General features: G+C 35.5%; 1 protein-coding gene across 4 annotated transcripts in view; it reads left to right on the forward strand.

The window, feature by feature from the left end:
- ADAMTS6 (ADAM metallopeptidase with thrombospondin type 1 motif 6) overlaps window positions 1-19776 on the forward strand; it is a 147764-nt gene that overhangs the window by 65894 nt on the left and 62094 nt on the right. For all 4 annotated transcript variants that reach the window (XM_088156084.1, XM_088156083.1, XM_014881422.2 and 1 more), the window contains exons 10-11: window positions 10164-10310; window positions 19408-19549. In XM_088156084.1, coding sequence (XP_088012210.1) covers window positions 10164-10310; window positions 19408-19549 — 289 coding nt within the window. The remainder of the gene's footprint in view (window positions 1-10163; window positions 10311-19407; window positions 19550-19776) is intronic.

The following is a 19776-nucleotide window of genomic DNA, read 5'->3' on the forward strand; positions in this document are numbered from 1 at the left end:
CTTTCAGAATGGCCCTCACTTCAGAATAATTTCTCTAGAAAACTGAATTTTGATGTTTGACATACAGAATGTCTGCTTTCCTACTATTATATATTTCACACCAAAGATACTTAAGATTTCTAGTAAGCAAAAATCACAAGCAGTGACCTGTGCCAGGGGTGAGAATTGAGTATGCATCCCCTAAATTGTCAAGAAAAGTTTGACTTTTTCTTCTTGGTGAAGAGAGGAACTCTTTGCAGGCCTGATCATGCTTTTATCTCAGACAGGTTGAATGATGTAAGATCCAGTCCCATTTTTTGTTCTCCAGCCAGCTGAGTTATGTGGCTTTCTGCTTTATGCTTTCATATTTATATACATTATAAAATGTCTAGCTTGTCCCATGGACACTGTACAGCATGCTTAGTTAAACTGGTAAGGAATTCCAGATTCCACTGGAAGAGGAATATTGGTAAAAGGTGAAGGTATTTTACCTTTCATTGTTGCAGTTTTGTGAAGGAGTTAGCTGTGATTTGGAAAGTGAAAAGCAGAGTGAAAAAGAATAAATAGAATAAAAATGGGTAAACAAAGGAAATATCAAAACATGAGGACAGTGGACTAGGCTCAGGACAGAAAGTTGCCCATAGAACTTGAAGAAAAGAATATACTAATGACAGACAACCATTAAGGGCTGTATGAAAGGAGCTAGCAGATAAGATTGGAGGCTAAAATAGTTTCTGAAAAGTCAGAATTGTCTTGACTTATAGATGACTTAATGAATTTAAATTTGACAGTTTGACAGTCATATCTTGATAAAAAAAGATGTGAGAAATAATAAGAACATATAGTCCAGCTGGCTAAATTGTCTTCAAGATGAAGAACAGTGATAGTTTCAAGTCTGCATTTAGTTGTAAATTAGGTCATACAGCTAAAGTGTGCCTGCAATTCTAGCACTTTTCAAAGTCTCTTTTCAGCCTGTATGCAAAATAAAAAATATTACAAATACCCCTCCTCTTATATGAGAAGGATGGTCTTCAGTGCTGGAGTAAAACTTGTAATCTGGTGGTACTTTCAGAAGATGCTTGTCTTTACCTCATTCTTCAATAACCAATGGGCTTCATGTTTGAGCAGTGCATTGGGTTTGCATGGCCAGGTTTTAGTAGCAGGCAGGCTACAGGGGTGTCTTTTGTGGGAAGCTGCCAGAAGCTTTCTCCATGTGCCATAGAGCTGATGCCAAGAGGCTCCAGGATGGAGTGACAGTGGTAGGACAGCAGGCCCATTAGTGACAACGGTTGGGCTTCTGGGATAACATGTTTTTTAAAGGGAGTAGAAAATTGCTATACAACAACAGCCAGAAAAGATGAGTGAGAATGCATGAAGTAAACAACTCTGCAGACACCAAGGTCAGTGAGAAGGCACCAGAGTCGAGGTTCCCCTGCAGCCAATGGTGCAGACCAAAATCCACCTGCAGCCCCTGGAGAACACCATGTTGGAACAGGTGGATGCGTGAAGGGAGGCTGTGACCCCATGGGAGGCCTGTGCTGGAGCAGAGTCCTGGTAGGACCTGTGGCCCTGTGGAGAGAGGAGCCTATGCTGGAACAGGTTTGCTGGTCCCCTGTGAACCCGTGGGGGACCCACACAGGAGCAGGCTGTGCCTGAAGGATGGGACCCACATTAGAGCAGTTCATGAGGAACTGCAGCCCATGGGAAGGACTCATGCTGGGGAATTTAATGGAGAACTGTGTGCAGTGGGTGGGTGGGACTCCATGCTGGAGAAGGCAGCAGTGTGAGGCAAAAGGAGCAGCAGTGATGTGTAATGACTGCAACTCCCATTCTCCATTCCATAGTAAATCTGGGCCTTGAAAGAAGGGGTGGATGGGGGAAAAGTTGTTTTAAGATTTGTTTTTTATTTTTCATACTCCTACTCTGACTTAATAAAATTAAGCTGATGTCAGCAAGTTGAATCTATTTTGCTCATGCTGGTAATTGGTGAGTGGTCTCTTCCTGTCCCTATTTCAACCCACAAAGCTTTCCTGATATTGTCTCTTTCCTGTCCAGCTGAGGAAGAGAGGGGCAGGCACCTGGCATTCAGCCAGGGTCAACTCACCACAGTCAGTCAAACCTCGGCTGCATTACAGGACCTGAGTTTTAGTGAGAGGTTTTCTAGAAGAAGTGCATGTCAAGGAATGTCTTTTTTGTACAATGAGAGAAATCAAATACTCCAGTCTGAGGTAATAGAGACACTAGTTGAAACACAGCTAGGATGGATTGTATTAACATCATCTCCTGTCAGCTCTCCAGTTGATGCAGTCATCATTGTTTTGTCTCTGATGATGAAGTCTTCCATCTTTAACTATGGCAGTCTCTCTCAAATCTCCAGGCTATGAACACCTCAACAGCAAATAGAGCACGTTACGCTTATTCCTGCTAGATGTCTAGGAGTGACAGAGTTCAAGTGGCTTGCATTTTTAGGGACAGTTTTAACTATATTTTTTAGTTTAAAAACCCCAAACCAAACCAAAATGAAACCCAGCAAAATGAAATTAAACAAAATCAAACCAAACCAAACCAACCAAAGAAAGAAAAGCCCAACAAAACAAATCCAACACAAACCTTCACAAAAATGTGTCCACAAGCCACTTAAGACTATACATAACTATTTCCAACTTTCTCACTCCTCACCCTCCATCCCCTGCCCTTGTCTTTTTTTGCTAAAGGAATACTGTTTTATGCCTGCCTTTAGAACATTGCGGGTCGTAAAAAGTTTTCTATGAGACTTCAGTTTTAGTGACACGCATATAAAATAAAATATCATAAACAAATGGCAAAACCCCCCAATTGTGTGACATGGTTTTACTTAAAATATGAAAAAAGTCTGTCTCTACATATCTGAAATACTATTTGAAGTTCAGAATTTTTAAATCTAAAATAATTTGTCTAACATCTAAGCATTTTTGTCAAGGAAGCATAGTAACACATCATAGATCTTAACAAAAATGCAAAAAGAATAAATGGGGATGAAGTGGAAGGTTATCACAACATTTGGGGCATCTTGAATTTCCAAAGGAAATCTGAGCTCAGAAGTTTGCTTCCTGATTGGAGCCAGTACTTTCCACTTTGATCTACAGTGTAAAGACCTGATGCATTTGCATTGTTGGCTTTTTGTAGCACACAAGCCTTAATTGATGCTACTGTTGTGCCTTGAAGGCTGGATAGCAATGGCACTGTAATCCAGTAGAAGTTTATGCTCTGCTTTTTTGTAGCAGTCCTGCAGAAGTCTGTCATTTCCCCATAAGAAAGTTCAGGTTTCTGAATAAACTGCATTGGTATTTAATAATTTAGAAATTGCTGTCCTTTTAAGAGCCTCATGTTATTTAATACTAAATTATACTAATTTATAATAATTTTTTTGAAGGAGCATTTGGTCATCATCAGTAACTGAGAGAAGAACAATATTTACTAAGTAAATAGAAAAAATTAGGATAGAAGAGTGCTAAAATTTCATGGCAGATATGCTTTTTACAAAGCTCCTGTTATTAAATTACTTTGTTTCCCAAGTTTTCAGGGAACTAACATGTTTCACCCAAGTTTAAAATTCTGCATTACTTCAAAATAAAGCATTAGGGATACTCCACACTGCAGAATGATGTCCAAATGCAGGAAGTCAGTAGTTAAGGTTAAAATCCATGTTAAGACATGGAAATAGAAAGTGAAATAACTAATTAACCTTGATTCCTCCCTTGAGGAATGCAATGTTAGGTAGTTTCAATACATGCTATCAATGTTTGGAATCGTAAATTAAAAGAAATTGATTTTTCAAGACAATACTTACTATTTATCCCTTAATCTGTAATGTCATTTAACAGTAAATTTTAATTTTTCATGATGTTGTGTAGCTAGAACCAATACCTTTATAACATTGGCTAAAATTATATGGAGGGCTACATAGAAAGAGGAGAATTCTCTTTTAAGAGACAGTATGGGGAAAATACTTACAAAAGTAAAGAAAAAGTGCTTGCTTTTGTTACTGAGAAAACCTAAAATCTGATGATTGTAAGGTCCCCAAAATTAACCATAACCTTTTAACAATTGACAAATATCTCACTATTAGTAGATATGAGAATAATTAATAAAACTATCATGTATGTCCATATAGAAATTGTGCTTTGTTCCATGTAGCTCATAGCTCTGGTATTGTAGGGAAAAAAAAGTCTGTTATTGTTTTGTAGTAGTTTATGTTCAGATTCATCCACTTTTTGCTGAACAAAAAAATGTTGAAACATGGTAGTTTTCCCTTTCTTCCTTTGTGTATTTTCTACTGAACTAAGAAAAGACGTATTTAAAACCATGCCTCTGTTTACAGATTTAGGGAAGCTACCAGTTTTAATTTTTCAATGTAGGCCCTAAATAGACATTCTAAGCTATATGAAATACATATATAGATTTAAATTACACTTTTTAAACCATTATGAGAATGAGTGCAATACACTGGCAAAGTTAATTAATACAAATTTTATGAAAACTTTTGTATCTAATACAGTAAATCCAGTTTCTCAAAGCAAATTATGATTCACTATTTAGGTCCTCTGTCAAATATAAGAATACTTGTTCAAGCATGCCCACACTGTGGCAGAGATTTACTTTAAGAAACTTTTAATGTATTCTTCACTGATGCACTTTATGACCCTTCTCTACCCTTTACTTAATTCTCCATAAATTTTAGCTCAGTGCGTCTAACAGGCTGAGACACTGGAGGAAATACTTGTAATGTACCTAGGATCAAGATACTTACTTGAGAATAACCTGTTTCACTCTTAGCATGTATGTTCATCCCCTAGTAAAGATAATTAGTATCATAAAACCTCTCCTAACAATATGTAGGTTTGGGACCTGTAAATCAGCTTCTGATGATGGAAAAGAAGTTCCAATACTTGACTTTACAGTATTTCTCTTGCTTGTGTTCCTGTACCTTATTTTCCTCACCTCACTTACAATTCTGTGTCTGGCACACTTCTTCCTAATGCTGTTAAACACGTGGCAGAGCAGCACAAAAGACACTGTTTTTAAAAAAAATGGGTCAAATTCATATAACTCATGAATTGGTAAGAAACAAAAAACCCTAACATTCTTTATTGTATTTAGAAAAATGAAACATTAGCATGAAACATCTGTGCTGTTCTGAATGCTCCAAACCCTAAGAAAGCTAGGAAATTTTTTGATATGGAGATAATTAGTACATAAGTTAAGAAATAGCATTTCACCTAAGCACCACTTTAAAGATAACTTCAGGGCTAATAAAGTACATGGTATACAAATTAAATCTCAGTAAAGAGTATAGGGATGAATTCAGATTGGTGTGGATCTGTCTTCTCTGAATCCACAGTGTCTGGGTAGTAAATGTCTGGAAGCATTCTAGCTGTCTCACAAAAATGACTGCTGTCATTTCATATGTATCAGCAGTAAGTGTTGCCAGCCATAACCAGCATTGCTTGCAACTACCAGAAATATCCAAATGAAACTGTAGGGACTTTCAATGCTTTTTTTTTTTGCAAGATAAAGGAAGGGTAGACAAGAAGTTTATATTCACATCCTTCCCTCTGCTTATACTCCAGGGTCTCTGCTTATCTATTGCCCTTTTATTCAATGCAGCTGACACTAGTTATCTCTCCTGTGATTTTTGGTGTTGGATCGTAAGTTGGATGTGTATTACAAATAATTCCCTCAGATAATTTTTTCAAATATAAGGAAAAACAGATTTCCAAAGGAAAAAAATCTGTTCAGTTACAGATGTTATTAAGTGAAACAGACAGTGAGCTCTACTAGAATATGCTGCCTTAGAATTTTTTAAGCATACAAACTAGAGATAATTTGCTGAAGGGTTTCAGTTGTAATTTTAAGTTCTTAAGTGTTTCTACTTTGCACAATTCTTTAATGTAAAGTAAGTGCTCTCTTGGGAAATGAGAAGCCATAATGCATGAAAGCACAAGAGCTTCTGGGTTAAACATCCTTCCTTTCAATGGCAGGTGGAAATATAATTTCATAGAATAACTTCTGTGTCAGCTGAGGAGATTTCAGCCTCTGCTCACCCATCTGGCTGTTCTTCTAAAGACAAAATTACACTGGTAATTTTAAATAGACTTTTTAAGCCAATGAAAGGAATACAGTCGGTGTATGCTTAGTGAGTTTGAAAAGGTAGGCAAATTATAACAGTGGCTCCACAAAGACTATTTTATGTTTCTTACTTTCTTCCTTACCTTTCCATGCCAATCCAGTTGCAAACATGCTTTTGTAAAGACCTAGTTTTAATATATTGATGGCCAAATACGACCAGCATGTTCTGATGGAAATAAAACTGGTACTTTGTTCAGAAGTGTGTTTCCATCTGCAGTCCTGCCCACAGGAGGGCAAATTACTGGACTGTAATGGCATGCTGCCACTACCATCTTTGGAAATGATGACAGTAGCTGTAAAACCCCTCTGCAAACATCAGAAAAAGTTACCTCCACCTTATGATCACATTCCTCCTAAATTCAGAAGCAAGGAGAAGTAGAAAAGCCTTCTTGGAAAGGTATAGATGATTTAGGGGAATGAATATTTATGAAGTATACCACTGGCTCATGGACATGCTTTTTATCAGGCATATCACTGCCACTGTCACCAACATTATCTTTTTCAAAGGAAAGTAGGTAGAGGGAAAGTTATTAAACTGTGAAGTTTGTTATTTTACTTATACACCCAAAAGATAAAAATTTCATTTCCCAGAGAACTGAAGTCTGTAAGTTTTTTTACAAATGGAATACACTAACTAGAAATAAGCTGAATATAAGAATCATCCAACTAATTTCTATAAAGGAGTATTTTATGGAGATTATTAAAAAATAAGATTTTCTGTTTTCAGAAATGGTACAGAGACATTTCAAAAAGTACCCCAATGCTAGGAAATAATTGCCACTGAGAACAGATAAATAAAGCACGGTTTTCATCGTAAAATTCTGGTTCAGTTTGTTGCACATCTAAGTTCTTTCCTCTCCAATATGAACAGATATTGATAAGATCATAAGCATTAACGCTGGTGTGAAAGTTTCGTTGCATTACATACATTGCTCAGATGAGTTGATTAAAGCTGTATTTTCTATAAGCAAGGGTCATTATTTGATTATATAATAATTTAAGGTGTCAGACCTTTCCAGTTTATAATACAGTATATGGCTTCTGCATTTGTGAGATATCACAAACTGAGTCAGACACATGCAGGCATTGCTGCAGAATATGTATTCCATAGAGACACATCCCATAGGCAAGTCAGCCATGCTTTTTTGATGATGAAGTTGTCTTGGCTTCAGTTCAAAACTAGGCAGAAACACCAATTAATGCAGTGCTTTAGATTTGCCAATTTCAATATACTCATTTCCTGCTGTGAGATAGGATTAGGAGTAAAGGCAAGGCGGGCCTAAAACTTAAAGCATGTGAAGAAAAACTTTATTAACAACATAAAGAAATAATAAATTCAGAATAAAACCTTCAGACCATCCCTCCCCCCTCTTCTTCTCGACAACAACATACAGAAACACTTCAGCCAGTTACCAACTTAAATAATCTTTTTCAGTTCACTCTAGGGAGAGGAGTCTTCTCTTGTCAGTCCATAGGGACTTTTCCACAAGAAGGAAAAAACAGTTCCCTTATGGCTTCACTTTCCACAAACTCCTCTCATCTTCACAGCTTTTCCCAAAAGCTGTGGCTTATCGCCATGTTAAACTCATGGGGTATCTACTTTTAATAATGAACTGTTCAAAAAAGCAAAAGTTCTCTTCATCTCTCTTTCTCTCTGTTCATGATTCATCTCCAGGAACAGAGATCCCCTTTTTCCCTCAGGGCAAAGGATTCCCAACACAGATGCTTTTGCTCAATGATCTATCAAATTGAACACTCCAACCCAACCCCCCCATGTCTTTCTTTATAGTTTGTAGGAATTTTTAGTGTAGTACAGTCCATCCCTATAGCTTAGAAAAGAAAGGATTTTCAACCTGAATTCACGGTGTCTCCTCATTCTCCTTCCATCTGGAACTTGGCTCCTGCTTCAGTGACTTTGGTGTATCCTTTCACTCAAGGGAGGGTTGAAGGTCTGCAAGTCTTATCTGAGCGTTGGAAGGATTAAACTCTCCCATAGATGATGCAGAGGATGTGCCAGGATCTCGGGAGACTCGGGCCCCATTGGAAAGGGTGGGATGGATGGCTGGGGCCTCACTCAGCCTCCCTGGGCTCAGCTGCAGCACCCAGTGCCCATGGCCACCCCTCTCCCTGCCGGGCCATGCCAGCTCCCCACACAGGGGCCCCGGCCCTGCCCTGTGCCAGGCCCACAGGCCTGCAGTGGAGCCAGGCTGGCCCTGTTACCTGCATGGCTGCCAGAAGAGAAGAGGGCCCTTCCCAGGATTTGATTGCTTTAAAAATGTGAATATATGGAGGCAGACTAAACTCTCCAATTGGTTTCTCAGGCTGTCAACCACCAACCTAGCCTCCAATTGGTCCCATCAACTCACAGAGAAAATTCTCAAGGAGAAAACCTCCATGTATGCCCTCCTCCAGGTGCCAGTCAATGCAAAACCAGCACAGAAGTCCTTCCTGATCCTGTAGGAATCATCCATCAACATCCACTGTTGTTCTTTTTTTTTTTTTTTTCCTGAAAGGAATGGTTGCCAACACCTTCCACTTGTAGGTTATTATGATCATCTGAAGAGGTGAAATAGTACTCAGTGTATTGAAGTTCAGGGTCACATTAAAGTCTTGGGGTTTTTTATCACATTCTAAAGCAATATATTCAGATTAATATAACACAACTACCACTACATTCAGTGAAGAAAGTGGCATGAGCTGGTATGAAGTGGTATTGTAGTTTCTTATCTACTACTTTTTGTATGTTCTTGCAGTCAGTCCTAAATGTTTTAGAAAATCAAAACTGAGTGCCTCAACACATTTGTGTTTCTGAATGATGAATAAGAAATCAGAGGGTAATTCCTTTTAGCATACAGAAGACTCCAAAGACAGACCTCTCTGATTCTGGGAGTTCAGAATCTCAGTTTTGGCATTGTTTTAATTACTTCTCTGTCTCCTTATCAGGGAAGTTTCTATATCTCTCACCATCTGCCCCTCTGATTTCTTAAGCCCTTGAGAAGGAGTAAATTTGACCAAAGCTTAATATTTAAAAAAATAAGAAGTGAGGGAACAAGATTTTCTCCCCCAGTGATTGAATGGAAATTAATCAAAGACTAAGAAAGTGGAGTTTTAGATTTGTGTATACTATTAAGAAATATTCTGTTCAGTTTCCTCATTTCTGTTACATCCATAAGGTATACGTTGTTGATTGTCCTATACTAAGACAGTCAGCAATAAAAGTTTGTTGAAATAGATTATCTGTGAATTTACTTCTAGTTTTAATTTAATGGTCATGTTGATGATCTGTAGCTCAAAGGGTTTCTAAGAAATAAGGATTCTTTAGGATCTTTTTTTATTAGGGACGTATCATCTTCCTTGAAAGTTAATTTCTTTCCTGTAAGTATCTTTTGGCCAAGTTCCATCCAGAGGTTTCTTTTTATATTTTCTGTTGATTTTTAATTGTCTTCATTTTTACATTCTTTGACAAAGCAAAGCTCTAACAGAAGGACTCCAAGTCCCTCTGTGAGTAGATACAGAGAGGGAGTGTGTGTACAGAATGGTCTTAGGAATTGCAAAACCCAGGTTCTGCTTGAATTATCATTGGTTGCACTGTGCCTATATATAGTCTATTGTTAAAGCAACAGCACCTATTCTTTGTCCTTTTTTACTAATCCAAGAGTCTGCACTGTAATAAATATTCCATATCCAGGTACCTTACCTTATAAAGGCGTGAGTACTCTGTATTTGTCTTGCAAGAATACTTGTTTTCTTTAAAAGCTTTAGAAACCAGAATCTGAAAAGGCTTTTATTCCAAAATATTCCAAAAATCCATAGAAAGAAAGAAGGTTATGTTATTGTGCTGTATTATGAGATATGAATAAATTGAACAGCATTTAAATTACTCTCTTCTTAGGAGTTCTCCTGCATTGTGTTCTTTTAGGTCCAGTGTGATTGCTGTAAAGGTGGCATTATGTTTTAAGCGATATATGATGCTCTAGAAAAGTAATGGGCTGTTTCTCTCCTACTCTTTTGAGCAGTTTTGGTATGAATCACGATGGAATTGGAAATTCCTGTGGGACCAAAGGTCATGAAGCAGCAAAGCTAATGGCAGCTCATATTACAGCAAACACCAATCCTTTCTCCTGGTCAGCTTGCAGTCGGGATTACATCACCAGCTTTTTAGAGTAAGTAATCTCTCAAGAAAAATGAGTTTTCAAAAAATTGACACCTTTTAGGATCAATTGCAGAGATACAGTGACCTGTTCTGATGGTTTGCATTTTTATAATGAATAGATAGAAGTATAGTGAGTCATTTAAAACTCTTTTTTCTGTAGAGCATTATTTCAATGTAATGGCAAAAGCTTCTTTTGCTCCATTCACCACCTTAACAGTTCTCTATTGTTTTTAATCTGCTTAAAAGATTCTGAAGTGTTGATCATATCTCATTACTTAATCTGAGAGTGGGAAATAAAGGAGGGCAGATTTTGTCTATGGAACATGTTTTGTAAGCATACATAATTTGAGGGAATCTAATGAAGGGAAGATGATTATAGCCCTGTTCCTTTTGCATTTCCTTCTTCAGATGTTTTTCATGCAGTTTTGTGGGTTTTTACCTATCAATGTTCTTTGGTACCATTGGTGAGAATATAAAGATTATAGAAAGGGATGGCATAGATCTTTATATTAATACCTTAAAATTCTGATAAGCTCTACTTCTGTGGTGATTTTTATCCAGAAGTAGTTTGCTACCTGAAATTCCACTGTGAAAAAATTAAGTCAAAATATGTTATTCACAAAAATGTACTCATATCAATATATACATTGGTATAGATAATTCACAATTAAGCCTTATATGTGTTCTAAGTTTAGAGGACAAGTATATATAACCATGAGTTCACTGAGAATAGATTCTTAACAGATTTGTTTAGATGCTGAAAGATGGGCTTTATTGGAGGCAAATAACAGTTATTTGGCAGGTTCAGTGTCATCAGTACAATCATTCCCTTTAAGAAATACAGATTGTTCAGTAATTCAGAAACTTACTATATTTTAAGAGAGGGACTTAATTGTCTGATCATGAGGCCACTAAGAACAAAATTAGCATCTCCTTTTCTTTTAGGGATTTAAGTTCAGAATAAGATGCTGCCTTCTGTATCTTTTCTGAAGGGACTCATGTAGACCAAAACCTTTAGGTAACTTCCCACATGATGCAGAGAATCACTGACTTGGGCTGCCAAGGTGCTTGAGCTTCTGTGGAGTCAGTGGGCAGAGACAGAAATTTAATGTTGGTGCTATTCAGAGGAAGAAAACTTCTCATTATTTACTGTAATAGGTTTAAGGCATTTTGTATTACACCTCTGAACTGTGCACCCACACAGTTTAATGTACTAGTGTATTTAAGATGAATGTCTAAACTAAAGCAGTAAATGAATAAATCATGCTTACCATAAATATATATATGTGATACAAGTTTCTCAAAATATAATTTTGTTTGCTAAGGGGATATATATGTATATATGTACACATAAATATTTATTTAACATTAGCATTGTTTCAAAAAATAAAATTATACATAGTTATTTTGTTTTATATTTACCAATTACTTACGTTAATTCAATGCTGTTCCTATAAGTAGTCTTTCTAGTATGTCATTGCAGCCTGGTTTTTAACTATGAAAAAGAATATGGTTTTCTTATCTCTTCTAAGATTATTTCACATCTTTGTAGTTCTGACTGGCTTACCGTTCACGTATTTCCTTGTAGTATTTAGGAGCTTGTTCTCTTTGTTACACTTCTGCTGTTCTCTGTCTTATTTACTTCTATTTGTTGCTCTTCTCTGAAAAACTCCATTTTGATCCCTTAATTGTCTGGACAATAAATAGTCTGTTGATGAGGACATAATTCAACATGAAGTGAAGAAGTTATTTCTGATTTATGGATTTAGGGAAAGAAACATGATAAAATTCAGTGGCTTGTGTTATTTTGCAAATATAATAAAGCTGGACATTTGTTCATAATGCTCCTGCACAGTTTCAATAGCATGAAGTATGCAGTGTTCTTTCAAATTTTTATTACCAGTTAAAAACAGTTTTATCCTGAGCCTTTTTACATTGCTTTTTTATTGATTTAGTTTATTATTAGCTGTTAGCATCTCTATTATTCTTTTCCATTGCATTATTATTCTTTTCCATTGCATATGCTTGATTTATGGTTAAGTTTAATTTTGAAGTCTGTGGGATGGCAGTGAAACTGCAGTTATGTTAACATAAAGCCAGAAGCACTCTGTTGAATCTGTTTCCATAGTTCTAAACTCTTCAGGTTTTTCAAGATACTTGTCTATCATTGCCAGTGTTTGCAACTCTACTCAAATTACTACCATCTATGAATTTCACAAAAAAATAATTACTGAAGATACTAAGTGATATTTGAAATAGAGAAAAACATAAATCAATGCATAGCAGATTCAATGATAAATGATTTTTTATAATACTTCAGCTGTATTTTTGTAACCGTGAATGGAGATGTTATTTTTTTTCGAAGCTGCCTTGGACACACATTATGTTCCACATCACAATTTTTTGCAGGTTTTCCAGTTGTATAGAATACGGTGTTAAATACTGTACTAGGAGTCAAATATAACTTTTCTTTCATCTACTAATCCTGAAATCTTTTTACAAAATTTTGAGATTTCTCAAACATGATCTGTTCATTATAAATCTATGTTTCTTATTGTCTGTGGATCTAATATCCTATAAGTGAAATGATAGTTTTTTTCCTTAAAATATTTGATTTGTTATTTCATAAGATAGAGTAGCTGTAAAACTGTACTTTATTTCTCCAGTTTCTGGTTTCCTCACCAGTTTTTATGACATCTCAATGACAACAGGCAGCTGTTAGAGAAAGACAAATACCTACAGGACAACTGTCAGAATCCAAAATCACTTTTTACCCATTCACACCTTTTCTTAAGACAGAACAGCTCTAAAAGCAGGTATATTTCAGTTGCAGGTAGTAAACAGTTAACAAGAAGCAAAATTAAAATTAGCAAGTTTCATGTGGCAACATACCTACAACTGCTTTTAGAAGAGCAGAAGAGTCTGCATCCTGACAGGAAAAGTGATTTTTTTTTTTAATTATATTTCTTCATGACATAGTAACAGGTAAGAAAAACACGGATTTAGAGCTTTAGAGGCCAAGCTGGTTTGGAATTAATTTAGCTGTGTGTAACAAGACAGGTAGGACATGAGGGTATTAAGTGCAGACAACCGAAGCAGAAACCTGGTCTGTGAGACCTTTTAGATTTGTATCTTTGGACCTTTGCACGTGTTTGGGCCAAGCTGTCATGGTACCACTTTAATGCAACTGGCGTGAATTTTGATAGAATTTCATGACATGTTCACAGTATTTTATGGTAAGGAAGATTAGTAGTTAAACAGCTCAGGTCACCTCTTGCTACAGCAGTTTTGCACTGAGGAGTAACCTGAAGTATCACCTGGAGGGTATCAGTTCAATCAGGCAGTAGCTGGGAAAGCAAATTATTTTGCAGGAGTGCTGGAAAGAAGATGGAAAGAGGATGAATATTGGCTCAAAGGATGGCAATAAGACAAAGCAAAGCTGTGTAATGCTAATAGGTCTACCAAAATAGGTCTCAGCAAGGATGATCAAACAGCGCAGATAATGCAATGGCCAAAGGAAATATTTTTTTTCTGGAGAAAACATTCCTTGAAGCACAAAATAGCTGTTGTCTGCCAAGTTGATAATAACTGTTGTCTATTAAGCTTTTAGGTAGAGTGAAAGATGGACATAATTCAGTTTATCAACTGAATTGTTCATAAGTGCTTTGCAATGGCTTTAATTTCATTAACATTATATGGAACTAATTACAGTAATATGACTGAGAATTGAAGGCTTGGAGGGCAGTCTCAGGGGATACAGATTTCTGTGAGATGAGTAGAAACCTGTAATATCTGTTCATAGGAGAAAAGAACCAAGCCTAAAATTTTAGTGACTGAGAAACAATCAGTATGAATTTCATTCCATACAACATGTGTGTGTATATATACAAATTCTATGTTTTGTTATAAAGAAATCTGGCTGATTTCTGGAATCATAGGTTATTTTTCTTGTCAGTAACAGGAGAGGAGTTAAAAGAAGCAAAATGGCCAGATCTGCCTTTCAAAGGCAGTATTGTATTTTGAAGATGGAGGACAACCAAGAATGTTAAATTATGTCAGTAAGATCTATCTCAGAAAATTCTTGAAGACACTCTATGATTGCCATACAGCACGATTTAGATCTTAGACTACAACTTTCTAACCCTGGAAGGGAGCCTATCTATTTTGGTCCAAGCAAGCCCATGCAGACAATATAGGAAAAAAAGTCATTCAGTGTTCTGGTCCAGATATCATCTTAAATATACAAGTGGATGTGCAAGGTAAATATAGGATACATCTATATGTGTGCCTCATATATTGTCTCTGGCACTCTGGCCAGGTTCCCTCATGCTCCAGAAATGTAAAGTAACTTCTGAAAAAAAATATAAACCAAGACTAGTTTGGAAAGATAAGACCACATCAATCATATCAAAATTTAATATCTCATTTTACAAATCAGTGGAGAAAATTTGCATTCAGTATTATGTATTGACCTTCACTTTGGATTTAATTTGCTTCTTTTCTTTAAATTATACTAGGATTTAAAATTTTTTTGGTAACATGTAATTAAAAAAAAGTGCCCTCATTTGCTATAGATTTCTGAAACTTTGAAAGATTTCTGTTTTACTTAAAAGGCTACTTAGTTGAAAAAAAGACCTAAAAGTTTCTGTAATTATGGGATGGCAATATGGCTTGAGTGTTGACTTTACAAGTATTACTCTTTGTCTACCTTGTGATTTATTTAAATATAATGAAATTGTAAAAGGGCAGAATCAGCAACATATTTCCATTAACTTTTTTGTAGAATATCTGATGAAATAAATGATTGGTCCAGTATTTTATACATTAGTATCTCCTGAACTCTTAAAACTAGATTTTGTTATGATGATGGTTTTGATAGATGAACCAAATGATTTTTTTTAGTATGGCTGCTGGATAATTATTCCAATGAATAAAATAAGACTTTGGAACACAGGAAAGTGTGGGGGATAGTATGCATTAAAGAAACAGCAAATTACTCCAAGCAAAAGGAAAAAAGTGTGATAAAAGTACTGTGCAAAATTATAGAATATTTTGTATGAAATAGATATTAAGACAGGCACAACCTTGGCATAAAAGAACGGAAAGTAGATTATATCAGGAGAGTGAATGGCAAATCTGAATTTCCCTTACTTTCAAGCTAGTATTTATGTAGTAATTGCATTTTGCTTTATTTTAATTTTAAGCACACCAAATCCAAAGCACAGTTCTGTTACTTATGTCCAGATTCTAAAAATATTTATGCTTAGGTCTGTAGACTACTGAGCAATGTCAAGTAAACTACCCATTAATGTCAAGTAAAGCAACTTCTGTAACTTTGTCTATAGAACTATAACCTGGTGCTTTTAAAAAGTCAGTTTTTACTTATAAATATAAAGTAAGGATTCTGTTAGGAGCCAGATATATTGGCATGCAAATAATTAATGATATGTATATGTAAAAATGCTCTGTATTTTTAGTTAATAATTTTTACAATTGCTTTTTTTCGTCTTTTATGGCTAATTTTATATCAGTTAAATAAAACATTATGTATCTATCAATGTATTTATGTATATGATTGTTTAGCTATAACAGATATTCACAAATATTTATAATACATTTAATTTGTGATTATTAAGTGTAGCTTGCATTATAGTCCACATCATTGTTATGAATGAGGCCACTGTGTGATATTCAAAACCAATTTTCAGAGCCAGCATTCTGGGATATTTTCTTCAGCCATTGAGGGAGTTGGATTATACAGTGTAAGTAGGGAAATTAGGGAATAGATACTGTAATAGGAACGCAAACCCCGAGAGATCTTACATTTGTTGTTTTTGCTTTTTCACTTTATTGGTCTTGGATACAACCGTGATATCTGTGCTGGGGTGGTGATCCTGAGTTTTGTGTTGTTCAGTCTATAAAGATTTAGAAACATTTAATCCCTGGTTGGTGTTAATTTGGTTGAGCAGTTAGCAGTGATAGCAGTCTGAAATCTTAAACTTTCCTAGCATGTTCTAGTGTCTTTGTTATCCTTTCAAAGAGAAGAATAATCTTCTGTCCTGTGATATTAAAATACAAAAAAATGTTTAAATTATATTGTAAAGTGTTTTAAAATTATTTTTGGAGACACTACACTGGAATACTAGTCTGAAATGACATCAAGCTCAGCTATTTTATAATTGAAACAAGTCCCAGTATGTCCCATAAAACGTAACAAAATTGACCTAAAGTTAGGAAAATGAGAAAATCTTTGAGTACTAGTAGTACCTTGTAGAGTAATATAATGTAATGGTCAGTTCGAGATCGTCTTATTTCTGTTGCAGACATTAAAGATTTATCTACTCCATGTTCAAAAATGCAAGTGCTCTGCAGGGATATCTTGTAGATTTTTTGACTTAGTGTACATACTTCCTATATAAGATAAAATCACAAAGCACAGAAACAATTATGAGTAGGAATTTTCTAAAATTGTGGATTTGAAGGTATTTGGGGCATTCTCTACTATCCTCTTTTACATCTAGACTTTTATATGCCTGACTGATAATAACTATTAGATCTCTGTTTAAAAAGTTCTCCAAAACCATTAATCTTGGACCCTTTTGGTTCATTCCTCTAGATTTAGCATACATTTTTTTCTCAAGTATCTGGGTTTTGCTCTGATGGAAGAAAGAGAGAACGGGGACATGCACACAAGAGTATTGGACCATTCCCAAGTCCTGTAAAAGTTTTCTGGAAAGGTTAAATGGTCCTCAGCCTGTATTCATCCTTTGTACAGCTTTGGTCAGACCTTTCATTACCAATGGAAAGTCTCTGGTTTTATTAATGTGTTTATAAAGATCATGCCATTTCTTTTCCAGGATACTTCAGTTCCCGCAATACAGTATCAGGGGTCGGTTTTGCTCAACTGCTTGAGATAAATAATAGAACAGAAGCAGAAGGGAAGACACAAATAAATTTTCAGTCTAGAGACTGTGGTATAATGTAGCTAGTAAGAGAATGACTTCTCAATAGTAATTTTTTCACTTAATTGCTACAACAATATTTTATTATGGTGCAAATCTGGTAATTAGAGCAGAAGAGTAATTTTTTTTTGTATTCAGTACAAAGATTTATGACTTGCTTTTCTGCCATTCTATGTCTTGTAGAGTAGGTATAGATTTTAATTTAGCAAATTTAAAGTATTAGAACAAGTTCTGTAATTTAATTTGGGCAGGGGTACATACGCCTGTGGAGAGAAGTCACTGAAGATAATGAGATTTTTTAAATGCTGTGTCCTTGGCTGGCTGTTTACAAGATCACAGTTTACAGTCATCTTGTAAACTCTGCAATATTGGAATCTATGGAAATGTTCCCATCATACGGCAATACTAGCTCAAGCTGGCGCCAAATGCTAAACTTCTCAGTGCTTGTTTAAGGAAAGACTCTATCTGCAGTTTAGTCCAGACATTGCAGAAAAATCAGCTTGTATGTCAGTTCTTTTAATACTGGAATTATTAACATGCTCTCCTCATACACGCAAAATACAGCACTGAAATATTTGAAAAGATTGAAGGATATTTTCCCAACCTCTGCTGCTAGAAAATATATATACTTGCAGTAATTACATGAGATAGAGGGGAAAGTACACCATTTTTTAATGCCACAACCACACTGTTGATATTTTAAAAGTAGATTTCAGCTGAGTGGATGCATGGCTGTGATATATATGCATACATGCAGGTGAATCACACCAAATTCCTTGGAATTTGTCATCAAATACCGTATTTTTTTCAGTATTTACCTGGTTCTTGTATTAGTTGCTATTTGCTACCTTCTGAAGTGGTTGTCAGAGGTTTGTTTCTTCATTTTTCCGAAGGATCTTTTGTAGTATTTTGAAGACTTGATCAAAAGAGGGTTAAAATGAGAACATAAAATGTGTAGTTAAAGGACACTTTTTGCTCTTTTTTTATCTGCAGATAAAAAGTATAGAAAATTGGAGATCTCCAAAAAACAGTGTAGAACATTCACTTCTGAAATTACGTTCCTTTGGCAAGGTGCATGGAAAAGATTTGGAAAAAAACAGAACATAAGTGCTGGCAAAATTGGTAGGAATGTCGGAAAAAAATTTTAAGTGTTGCCATAAGAATTCTTTGAAAATCCTCACTTATTCACATGTGAAATGAAAGTAAAAAAGCATCTGTCCTCTTTTATGCACACTGACCCAATAAAACTGAATAATTGTATTTAGCAAAATACAAATTTTTCTAAACACAACTCAGTCTGGTTTTGGCTTTCTGTGTTATTTATTCCAATACACTAAAATATTGTGGTTGAATATGGGCATATTTTGGAAAAAGACCATCAACCACTGAACAAAACAGGGAATATAAAAAGAAGAAAATATTGAAGTTTGCAAAGATGATTCTTTTGGTTCCAACATGAATTTTTTAGGACTGAATAGTAATCCAATAAAAAATATCTTGGACCCATAAAAATTTTTTCACTCACTCTAGTATAGGTAAATTTGAAGTTCCTGCAGAATTTTTGCCTCTGTAACCATTTTCTTCACTCAAATGGAAGAAAAGCTTGCATGTTAAAGTCCTGATCCTATAAACATTTTGTCATGTTGAAACTTGAATATGTTTTACTTTTACATAAACCAGTTGAGCTGCTCCTATCTATAAGATTATACTTAGCTGTTTGAAGGATCAGAAGGGTCATTTCAAATTGTAAACTGAATTTTTTGGATTTGCTTAATTTGTTTATTTTTCATTCTATGACTAAATGTAGCTGCTCTTCAGTGAAAACAAATAGGAATCCTAAACCAAAAATGAAAATCAGTCTTGTGTGGCTCAGAAATTATCACACTTTTTAAAAGGATAATATGTAAAAATTATTTCACCATCTAAAATAAGCATTTTTAAAAGAATAATAATGAAAAATTATTTTTATTTCCTAATTACCTCTAAATATTTTCTCTTGTTAATATGGGTGTACCTTCTTACTGTCTGTTTATTGCAATCATATTTGTTTCACACCCAGCACTGTTAAAAGTAAGAACATAATATCATTACTGTGATTTACAGTCAGTAGAATTCCTAATTGATTTGGTCCTTTATGTTGAACAGTTCGGGCCGTGGTACTTGCCTTGATAATGAGCCTCCCAAGCGTGACTTTCTTTATCCAGCTGTGGCCCCAGGTCAGGTGTATGATGCTGATGAACAGTGTCGCTTCCAGTATGGAGCAACATCCCGCCAATGTAAATATGGGGTAAGAAGTCTTAATCCTTATGCTGAGTGTTCTGCTTAGTCATTTGTATATATTCCTTTGTAGCATAAATCTTTAGTTAGTTGTAGTAGTGGGTTACGGATTTCCAATAGTATGTCCAGTGCCATCATTTGTAAGCAAAGGGTTAATTTTAATCCTTATGCTGCAACTTTTGCTTGAACCCTTTGTGTGTGCTGTACACTAAATGTGGGTAACGATGAGCCGGGTAA

Source organism: Sturnus vulgaris, chromosome Z (assembly GCF_052056855.1).
Source record: "Sturnus vulgaris isolate bStuVul1 chromosome Z, bStuVul1.hap1, whole genome shotgun sequence".
NCBI classification, from domain to species: Eukaryota; Metazoa; Chordata; class Aves; order Passeriformes; family Sturnidae; genus Sturnus; species Sturnus vulgaris.